Source organism: Helicoverpa zea, chromosome 24, assembly GCF_022581195.2.
Source record: "Helicoverpa zea isolate HzStark_Cry1AcR chromosome 24, ilHelZeax1.1, whole genome shotgun sequence".
NCBI lineage: Eukaryota > Metazoa > Arthropoda > Insecta > Lepidoptera > Noctuidae > Helicoverpa > Helicoverpa zea.
In genome coordinates this window covers 4,400,542-4,412,478 of record NC_061475.1, presented here as the reverse complement: position 1 = coordinate 4,412,478, position 11,937 = coordinate 4,400,542, and the positions used below count along the sequence as shown (strand labels likewise).

Below are 11,937 nucleotides of genomic sequence, written 5' to 3'. Positions count from 1 at the left end.
TTATAACGATGTACTGTTCATTAAAGCATTTAAAGAGAAGGGTGATAAATCATGAAAATCCGTTAAATGAAAAAAAAAAATGCTGTCTATGAGAAAACTACAAAAATGATTCAGGTGTCTATGACAAAAAAAATGCTTTACATAGTATACGTAATAGGTAAGATTACTAGAAATGGCGAAACAAAAGGATTCAATACATCAAAAAAACACTTCAATGAAATAGTAACATCCTATAAAAGTTTTTAGCTCTTTCCTTTTTGTTGAACATTTGTCGCCGATGCGATAACGACGTTCTATCCTCAGTCTAACTTTAGTATTCAACTTTCTCTTATGTCTTTATTTCTTTAATTGAATTTAAAACGATCACTTTGGAATTCATGCCGTTTCTAGACTATTCAATTTCAGAAACGAGATTTGTGAAATGTATTTTTGATGGGGTAATATTTTCAGTTTTTTGTTTCTTATTGTTACTAGCTTTTGTCCGTAACTTCATATTATGAATATATCGGGTGTGTCGTATCTAATCACATTAAATCCTATCACTTGTACTTAATGATATTCTATGGCGAATCGTAAAAAAAATAACCTAATCCATTCAGTGGTTTGGCCACAGGAGTCATTTTTCGTTCTCATAATTTACAACATCATGAGTAAATACTAGCTCAAGAAGCGCCTATCTTTATTTTTTTATGCTATCTGTTGTCAAAATCTCTCTTGCCGTTTTAGTAATCCTCCTGAAAACAGTCATACACATAGCATTTTTGCAATAGTATTCTGCAAATTATGGTATAAGCATGAAAATATATATTTCGCAATATTTCTTTTATCTTAATATTTATATATTTATCTACAGATATTTTTTTATAAAGATAGATCATTCTTTCGCCTGATAGAACCTAATAATGTTGTAAGTATATTGAAAGGCAATCAGACAGAAATAAGAAAATAACTCGGTTGGACGGGTCACGAAATAAATTGGAAGACGACGTTGTTCTATAAAATAGGTACCGTTGCTACTCTACAAATATTTCGACGATATACGATTATTTTTTTTTCAAGGAATTAGAAGTTATTTTTAACTTTCCCAAAGTCTATTACAATCAATCAATCAATTCTTCCCAAAGTCTCATTTTTTACTTCAATTCTGATGAATTAATTTACAACGTAGTCTCAAGATATTTATTTAAATTAACTGAAATATTTACATAAATTTTAAAATTATATACACCTATTATCTAACTTATAACCTACTACACACATGTACACTTACTATAAATATTTAAAAAATTGCATCATAAAACTCCTCCTCATCGCTGCCCAACAATATAGTCTTAGTTGTATCACCTTAATTATCTGCCATAATGCAGAATGCTTTGTTCAAAAATTTCATTCAAATGTACAGGAATATTAAAGGAAGGTAATAATAAACCAAAACATGCAACCCTATTATAACTGAATACATTATTTTAACCATCTCCTTTATTCTATAAACAGCTGAAAAGCTACAAAATAGTAGTAAAATATAATTCAGTTCCTAACACACTGCAGCTTTTTAACGATGGTTTACAATTACCCCTATTGTGCTCGTATCGAAAGAAAAATATGTACTAGTAGCTTGTTTCTAGTTTGTTAAGCCAACAGCTAGCGAATAATACTCAAAGGAACTGATGATTAATGATATAACACTGTAATTTCGTTCCCTAACAAGCGTTATTTTGTCCTGGTTTTAATAGGTATTAATTGTCGCATTGCGTATGTCGATGACAATGTGATTACTAACAAGTATTTTGATGTATTGATCCGGTTGGGATTGTATTTTGATTTTGAGTAGTTTGACAAGCGATAGTATCCATTATCCTTTACACTACAAATGTGAAAATAGCTCTATCTGTCACGTCTTTTGTACACAGAAAAGTATAGAACCGTAGAAAGGGCATAGGCTACTATTTATTTGATTACAGGAAAAAGATACCTCGGGACATGGGTGGAACCACAGAAGCAAGGTAGTACTGTTGGTTGGATAGTAGTGGTTGGATATTCCTGCCCAATAAACATAAAACTGTAAGAAGAATTAATATCTATAATAGAGAAGGTTTTACTCGTAACTCTAAATGCGCTTACGTCAACGTTCCGATACATCAAAATTATTCTCTTTTGGTTTGAATATTCACTGATTTTATTGAGTTTCTTTCTATACAAAATAATATTTTCCAACGGAGAATCTTGTAACAAGCTTAAATCAGGTTACATTTAATGAGATGTTATAAGTTTTTCTTTTCCATGTTTTATTCCAATAAGGTTATGTCGGCTATGGTCTTATTATATTTTATGCCCCGAGATATACAAAGTCATCCATGGAATTCACTAATAAGAAGTAGGTATATGATCTGTGAAAGTCGTTACGGGTAGTCAGAAGCCAGTATGTTTGATAACCACTCTTACTTAGGATATTGGGTTATCCGGGTAACTGGATTGAGGTGGTCAGATAGGCAGTCGCTTCTTGTTAAATACCGGTACTCAGCTGCATCTGGTTAGACTGGAAGCCGACCCTAACATAGTTGGAAAAAAGGCTAGGCAAATGATAATGATGATGATGATCTGTAAAAGTCAAATTGTGTGGTACGTTCAAGGTCACAAAATATGTAAGCCCTTTGTATGGCAAAAAGAGCATTTTGCCTTCAGAGGTACTTTTACAAAAACGCCATAATTCCGTTAAAAGTGGCGCAAAGGCCCTCCAAGATATTATCCTTTTAAAATGTCCAATGCACGTACACATTTTACTCGCAACCATATAATGTGGGTCGTTTTCTCAAGTGAGGTCCAGCCTTCATTATTTTTCGAGGATATCATTTGCAACACAGCGATTTCATTGTTTGCCGTGAGCCCTTTTTTGGTCATTTTTTGTTTCTAAGAGTACCAGCACACTATAGACTTTTTAGTCCACCGATAGTCTGATCGACTCATAAATTAGTACAGAAATGAATGGTTGTACGCACATAGCAACGACCAGGTATTTGGCCGATATCAGACTAACTAAAAACTTTGTTTGAATGCAAGATTTTCGTAAAAAAATGTTTTTTCCCAGTCATCGGCCAACTGTCGGCCGACTGTCTAGTTTTCATTCTGTGGGTATTCTAAGTGTGACAATGGCACAATTACCTTCAAATTGCAGGAATAGCCATAGGTTTGATTTCGTGGTCTTTTCCTGCGTATCTGAAGTAAAAGATTAATGTTCTTGGAAATAGGTCGAGCGAATGAAATTAGTTTTACGGACCGGGTACGGGTGAGATCATGTTGAACATAATTGTTTGAATGACGTAGATATATCCACAAGTTGTGAGGAAGGAAGTGGTTTATTGCAAAGCTTATAGGAATTTGCTCACAAGTTTTCACTGCCGATTCCTATCTATGATTTATAGAGTTTACACGTACTTCTGGTAGTTTGGGAGTTCTAGTTTCATATTTTATGGCTTAGGCTTTGTTTGAGTTATGGGGTAGTATTAATATGAAATTGACTTTGAATAAAGCCTGTATATTGCAAAACCTTGAGTTAGTTCGACAAAATAAATATAAAAAACTTTAAAATCTGAAATCTCTTTATAATAACTTATAATTATAGTACAAACAACCTTTTCCGTACCACTTATACTTAAGTGACATTTCCTAGAGTTAATGTATTATATAATATAATATAATTACAAACACTCAAACTTATTTAATTCGCTAATGTGAATGTAAATAATAGGAGTCCATTTTTCAGGCTGTTTTCAGCACCTTTTTATATGACCGTAATAAATAATGGTTAATCCTGCCTTAAATGCGTATCTTTATTTCAGAAAAGTAAACAAACGTAGATTATATTTTGTTTAATGTACTAGAAATGACAGGAACGGACTTGAGGCATTTGAAACATAAAGGGAAAATAAATATTATGTTAGGTATGTGTTTTTTTTTTTCTGGTCCTTTTTGCCTTTAGGTTTCTATGTTCAATTAATCTGTAGGGCTAATTTAAATAATAAAGTAAATCTTAAAAGTCCTATCTAGTACGTTTTTATGTGAATGTAGTTGTTGGAGATAATTTTAAAGTGTTTTGTTGTAAAATTTTTGGATTGCATTAAAACATTCTATGCATCGCAAACAATAAGTCATAGTTTTATTTGGCTCCTGTACTAGTCGAGAAATTAAATTAATTGTACTTACAGTTTATTACTTCATACATAGCATATTGTACAAATAAAAATTGATAAATATAAAATGTTATTACAGCTGAATCAACCAGAATGTGCCTAAATTTCACTCCGAACAAAACTAGAGACGCATCAAGCCGCAAGCTATTTTAATACCAAAATCCCATTTCAATCTAACTAGCAGTTTTCAATAAAAAACACACAAATAAACCGTTATATTATATTATTATCAGTCTCTATTTCAACGGGGTAATTTTGCGTAGAAGTAACACGAACCTCCCAAATGATTTAGGACAGCTTGACCTGAATCTCTCGTTGAGTTATGAGTTAATTTATACATACAAATTAAAATATAAAATTAAAATAAAATATAACTAAAATTAAAGCTGGATCAACGAGAATGTGCCTAAATTTCACTCCGAACAAAACTAGAGACGCATCAAGCCGCAAGCTATTTTAATACCAAAATCCCATTTCAATCTAACTAGCAGTTTTCAATAAAAATCACACAAATAAACCGTTATATTACATTATTATCAGTCTCTATTTCAACGGGGTAATTTTGCGTAGAAGTAACACGGTCCTCCCCAAATGATTTAGGACAGCTTGACCTGAATCTCTCGTTGAGTTATGAGTTAATTTATATGCGGAAAATATGGTGCGGATATATGACAGTCGGATTAGCGAGTTTCAACGTTCATCTATTTGTTTTGATTAGGCGAGCTTTTAACCCAATTTTGTCTAATAGCCGGATTATGTACGGATAAATGAGCTGAGAAACTTGTTTGTGGAATTAATTTTGTGAAGTTGTGACTGTGTTTTTTTGAAGGTCATGGTTTTGGGTGTTGTAAGAACCGTGTTGCAATTTCTATTCATCCAAACATGGGTATGATTACGTCGTGTACGTATTATGAATTTGTTTTTGTGTGTGCTGTAATGTATGTGTGTGTATTTTGGTATATTCCCTTTGACACTCTCTTTCTTTAGGCGCCTAGTTCTTGTCGTTGCAGCTCTTTCCATTGTCTCTTATGGAATGCCAATTACTAAACTTTCCTAGTTATGTGAATATTCGTAATAGTGATACAATGTAATTGAGACATTAATTGTATAACGTAGTTAAGGGTGCTTACACACGAGTAACAAGGCAACCATCTTCATTGTTTAAGACACGATAGGCGACTTAGCTAGCGGTTGTTATTCTGCAAGCATCCTCATAACTATGTCAAAATCTTACACATGACGTGTAGCAAAGCATACGGAGAAACACTTCTTGGAAAACAGGTTGACTTAGCTATGACGCCTAAGCCAGCAATTTCTTGAAAGCCAAGTTCCAGTCAGCTAGTTCAAGCCATCAACTCTGTCTTAATCTCCACTTCATCATGCCAAGTCTTTAGGAGAACCTGTCTTCTGTGGTCCTCGGTTCATTTGTGTGATTTAATATTCAGTCTTAGAAATGCTACGTTCTGGTATGACTGTTAGATTACTTGGTGTATCATATATTGTAAGGTTGATGGTGAAGTACCTAATGATAAAAGACGTGTATGCATCGTTGACTGCGTATACGTTTTTCTGAAAGCAGTTTATTGAAAATCTTTATCTTGTACTAGTATACTTAACTTTTGGAACGAAACTTTCCGTAGATCCTTTTTATCTTGCACGTAGGTGAAAATAATTTAGGATCGGAGGATGATGAGGATGATGAGGTGAAAATAATTTAATCCAAAACTAAAAGTTTCACAATCACAGTCCTTATTTAATACTAATCTATTAATCGCTCCGCTGCCCTCCCCGCTCACAATCCCACTCATCCCACAGCACAGCACCATTACGGCAATACATACGCATTCACACAATAGGCTCTGATTCCGATTTGCATTTTAACGCAGTTCGTGTCTGCCTAAATATTGTTTCATATAATTGATACCGGTCCTCTAATATTGTAAGCGTTTGATTCCACTTAACGCTGACATTTGGCTTAATTGGCTTCAGCTTGGTTAATATTGATTATAGTTTAGGTGGAATTGTCTTCATCTTTAGTTTATGGTGGTCGCTCATCTAGTTCATTGGGTTTATCCCAGTGTTCTTCAATTGTTGCTTCTGCAATATATTCGTATAACTTTCCGACATGTTCAATTGTTTTATAACTGGGTACTTTTGACTTCTCATTTCACGTTATAACTAGCCTTATCGTGGCTTCGTCCACATCACTCGCATCACGCAGATAAAAATAGTCTATAATTGTCCCTAGAGGGTTAATCTTTGTGTCAATATTTCAACCTATTCTTACTTCCGCGTTTATAATATTAGTTACGATACAATGGCATGTTGTTCTTAATACTATTTAAGACAGCAAAATAAATCAAGAGACTGTTATAAAAACTTGACTTCCGATACACTTAATTCTGTAATCCAAACCGCAAATCGTGGTAACAGTTACTCGTACTTTGCACGTTTTTCCATTTCAATCCCATTAGTTCGTTTGCCGATGATAGTTTATTTTTTAATCCACAAGAACCCATTACCGTAATATCTTGATCTGAAAAGCCTTCGATTTATTGGTGGCCAGCAAATGAAATGCACTTTTGTGGTACCACTGCCTTTGATGGGTCTCCCATCGTCGCGATGGAATATTTTCAACCTTAATGTACCTTTCGTAGTAGATTTAATTCATTTTGTTTGGTTTCAGCTTATGAAAGTATTGAATTTTAAATTTGTTTGAAGGGATTTTGTCTTACGGGGTTAATTTAATAGGCTTTGGTTCCGTCTTTATTTTTCGGTTTGTGTTATTTTATCTAGATGGCTCCTTTTTCTAGTTATCGAGGAATGTTGCTGATTATTTAACAATTAACATATTTATTGCAAAATATGCGTGATAAGCATACCTACTGAAAAAGCATTTGATTTATTTTATACTCAGTATAAAAATATGTCTGTTGTTATTTTTAAATTATTTAAACTTGTATTCAAAAGTCATGCAACTCCAGTCTCAAGCCATTATAAAATCTAATAAATTTTCTTTAAAAATATCAAAAACAATTTCAAATTAAATTATCACCTGACACTATCGGGCCATTTATCGCATTTTCAATAACAATATTAACCGTATTTATGTCACGAATACCATTTTCTTGAAGTTACAAGTAAGGGCCAATTAAAATTAATAAATTGTAACCTGCCCATAATTCTTTATGTCAAAACTTTTGACGTGTACAAATTAATTTGAACTTTATTAACAAAAGTTAGGTCTTGTTTTCGAGTAAAGAGGAAAGTAATGTATGCCGCAAAAAATCTTTTAAGTTGGCTGTAATTAATCAAGTTGACATGAATTTGGAAAATACTGTGTTAGTTCTTATAGTTCGGCCATTCAGAGAATGCGTTCCTGACACGTCGCGATTGAACTGACGACGTAACTTTGCAATGGCGTTGCAGTTACGATAAAAATATTTTTGCTGGTTGTTTACCGTTTTAACAATTGAGGAGCATTAAAACAACATTATTATATCAATAATCAATGAATGTAGTTACGTCGTCAGTTCAATCGCGACGTGTCAGGAACGCATTCTCTGAATGGCCGAACTATAGTGATCGTTTTGTACCAGGTAAAATAATTACTGTTGTGAAATAAATAAACGCTAGCACGCGTTAAAAAATTTTTACGTGACTCTTATTATGCGTACAGCTAGGGATAATTATAGAGGTGGTAGTCGTCAAATAAGTAGGTAACTGTCATCAATAAAAAAGGGAAAAACAAGACTTATCTTTTAATAGGTATACTAATACCTTTTTTAGCCATGTTTGCAACATAATACGTAATAAATACCATCTCAAACCACATGATCCTAAAATTAATACGATATGAGATTATCAATGAAGGATTCCTATCGTTCCATATATTGACTAAACTAAATAGCTTTGAAAATTCATCAATACGTACATGTTAATTTTGCAACACCTCACCACAAATCAGACAGACTGTTTAATTTTTTTAGGTATCGTTTAGCTTATTTGATGGACCGTTTTGTTATGATGGAGGAGATTTTTGGAAAAGCCTTTTAAAAAGTTTAGTATACAAATATATGTTGACATAGGCAGATTATTATTTTGTATGAGACATTAGAGCAAGCGGGCAAGCATGGTCCATCTTCGACCATACCACGGTACTTGCCATCAGGTAAAATAGTAGCAAAATGCGTACCTATGTCAAAAAATCTTTACAAATATCAAGGTGTTCTTCGATTACTAAGCTTCATATTTATAGAATTTTCTCCATAGTCACCTCAAGTTTCATATTCCTTTCCTGTAGTAGCGTTGTCACAGAATCACACACTATTACATAGACTTTGAAAGTCAACAATATAGTGGGGGTGTGTCGACGTAAACTTTCAAGGACGATAACCCAAGCGTAGTGTATTGTTATTGTAAATAGTAGTCATAGGAATATACACTAATACTAGCCGCCGATTTCACTTACGTCTAGTTAGGACTAGGGTTCACGTATGCTGATAAAAAGTAACGCTAATCTCAAGAGCTGCAGGACCGGTAAGAATAATTCTTTCAGAGTTAGATATCTCATCTACCGAGAAACGCTATAATGCTATATTTTATCTGGGTGCGAAAAATATTTGCTCAAGGGATGCACGTGAAACTGCTGTCAGTAGCTAGTTCTAAATACTATTCCTTCAGCTTGCGTCAAATACCTATATGAACTACACATTACCACATGAGGCATAAAGTAACTTCTTCTTCTTCTTCTTCGTCTTCAGGGGGCAAAGTAATTTGACAACATAAAAATGACACTGTTTTTAAGAAAGTAATATGTGCACACTTAAATCTTTAAGACGAGTTAAGAAGTTTTCAAACGTTATCCTACATTAGAGCTTGGCTAACAAGCGGTTAGCAGATTCCAAGATAAGCTTAGACTCATTTAGACTGAACAATGTGTTAAACTCCGCTAAGCGGTGTAGAATGTTCGCGGGATGCCAGTCGAAATAATTTGTGATAAGTTTCTATTAGTTTTAGGTTATATTGCAACTCAATTTTGGACTTGTGTTGAAGTATTGAACAATTTTGAAGTGGTTCACAAAAATAAAGGGCTCACAAAAACTGACACTATAAGATTTTTAAAGCATTACAATGCATGGTTTATTCGACAGTTTTCTAGAAATTTTAAATATTTTTTTTCGTCGATAAAGTTAAGCGTTCCGTTATTTCAATATGCACACATTATGAAACTGTAACTGACTTTTGGAAAATAAAAATAATGTAAAAAAACAGTGGGGTATTAATACATTTGCGACTGATGAAAATTTGCAACGATTGTTAACACCACCACAGAAAATTCATTACATCTTTGCACACACAAACATCAAAGCAACTATTTAATACATATTTGATACGAACCAAACAACATCTAGCCACGTTCAGCCATATAAATTCCATTTTGGAGCAACAAACTGACAAGCAATAATTAATATTCAACGAAACGCACACTCGACTATCGCTAGCGGGTTCCGTACTAGTAAATTGCACGAGTTGCCTCTGGTGAGCCAATTCACCCTACCGCAGGCGTTTGCTAAAACTTTCCTCATATTTAATTTGGCAACGTACTCTAGAGAGTAGCCTGATTATTGTTACACGTTAAACACTATTAGTTGAAACTTTGGCTTGTAGCATCAATATTGTCGCAAAGTTTTGCGGTCGGAATTTGATTATTAATTTTTGGTTTGTTTTTGTTGTGATTTTTGAGTTAGGTTTCTAATTTCTTACGAAGTTGAAGCGGATGGTTAACGAATCGTTTTTGTTCCGAACTGTTGTTCGTGTAGGATTGTGGACCAATTATTTTTGGTCCTTATAGTAATTTATAAGGTAGTTTATTTAGTAGAAACATATTTACAAACTATTTACATTAATTTAAAAAAGTAATTTATTGGGTTTCGAGGTTCGGCTATACGACAGATAGCTGTGTTGCCACTTTTTAAGATTTGTGCAGCATAAGGGAAGTTGCAGTATTTCCTGTTAATTATCGTTGTTACTATCATGAATCTTTACATATTGTTTGGAATTTCTAAGAACTACTTAAATCCTCTATTTGCGAAGACATAAACTTAACTTCATACAGACGAATTCTCTCTCCGGAAAAGAATGATCGGCTTCAAGCTAATCCATTTCAGTGAAGGTCAAGTGTCTATGATTTATTCGTTCCATTACTGTTGGTTCTACTTATTAAAGTTACTTGTAAGATCTCGTCAGACAGAGAAGCATAAGTAGAAGAGGAAGATATGCTGCACCAATCACGAATAAAATGGGGATAAAATCAGGATAATAATGACGATTGGTTCTTTACTATTTATGTTCTACTAGCTTCCGCCCGCGGCTTCGCCCGCGTATAGTTCGGATATATCGCGTTTCCAAGAGAATTCTTCAAAAGTCCGGGATAAAAATTATCCTATATTCTTTCTCAAGGTCAACTCTATATCTGTACCGTTCAGTAGTTTAGACGTGAAAGTGTAACAGACAGACAGATATACAGAGTTACTTTCGCATTTATAATATTAGTAGGGACTAGGACGGTGTTATTTTATTTTATTTTATTTTTTATTTCAGAGTCCATACATTAATAAAATATTAACACAAAACAATTATTAACACATACATACACAATTATTAACACATACATAAACAATAATTAACACAAAAATTAACAATACATCATACTGGATCAGGAACACCTGACATGCTGTTTTGTCCAGTACTCCATGAAAGAGCTGTCAGCGTCCATTCTCCCCGCAATGAGTTGCAGGAAATTGTTGGGGCTGCCCCGCAAGCGGTGCATCAGCGACGTAATTTTTTTGCGATGTATTGCTGCAAAGCCATCCACTCGTGCGTCCGCAAACATGCCTGATGCGCTACAAAAGCGCGGCAACCCCATCAACATCCTGATTGCGTTATTGTATTGAACACGCAAGGCGTTATAAGTCTTCTGCGTATACTTCACCCATAGGCTGCACGTATAAAACGACTGACAGTACGCTTTAAATAAGGTTATTTTAACCTGTGCAGTGCAGCGTGCAAACCTACGGGCTAACATATTAGCTCTGACTAACAACGCCCTGCGTTCCCTCTCCACATCCACGTCATCTGTGAGGGTCTCGGTGATCCAGTGGCCCAGGTACTTGAACTGCGGCACTCTCTTAAGAACACCTCCGTTTAATGTGACTTGCGGCACGGTGTCGTAGCTCTTCGTACCGGACTTGAACACCATCAGTTCGCTCTTACTCGTATTGTACCTGAGCCCATGGGCCTCCGCATAGCACTCACACACTTTTATTAGGCGCCTGAGGGCACTGATCGATGGGCTCAGCAGTACCATATCGTCAGCGTAACTTATATTGTTAACGAAAACCCCATCAATTGAACAGCCTACCTGTGTACTGCTGAGCTCACGGACCAGTCGTAACCAGTTATGGGTTACATGCTACTTTTTAACCGGCTTCCCAAAAAGGAGTAGGATCTCAATTTGTCGGCATCTTTTTGTAAGCTGATTATGATGATAATGTAGAGGAAGAAGTCCTGGATAGAGCAAAGTTGAAGAAGAAGATACATAAGTTGACTTAAGATGTAACCCCGAAACTTAACCCATAACACCGTCAACAAGTAAAACTTACTCGTACAACAGTCTGCCAAAATCAATAAGCGTCGATGCCGACCTGCATTGAACGCATAGCAATACTAGCTGTTACTGGTTGCTACT

General features: G+C 34.6%; 1 protein-coding gene across 1 annotated transcript; it reads right to left on the bottom strand.

The window, feature by feature from the left end:
- Positions 1 to 10,905: 10,905 nt before the first annotated feature.
- Positions 10,906 to 11,556, bottom strand: LOC124642170. The gene has a single exon (XM_047180483.1). The coding sequence runs from the start codon at positions 11,554 to 11,556 to the stop codon at positions 10,906 to 10,908; it is 651 nt and encodes a 216-aa protein (XP_047036439.1).
- Positions 11,557 to 11,937: the final 381 nt, after the last annotated feature.

Bases quoted from the DNA above. Each gene is read 5' to 3' on its own strand.
- LOC124642170 (XM_047180483.1), bottom strand. From the start codon at position 11,556: ATGGTACTGCTGAGCCCATCGATCAGTGCCCTCAGGCGCCTAATAAAA.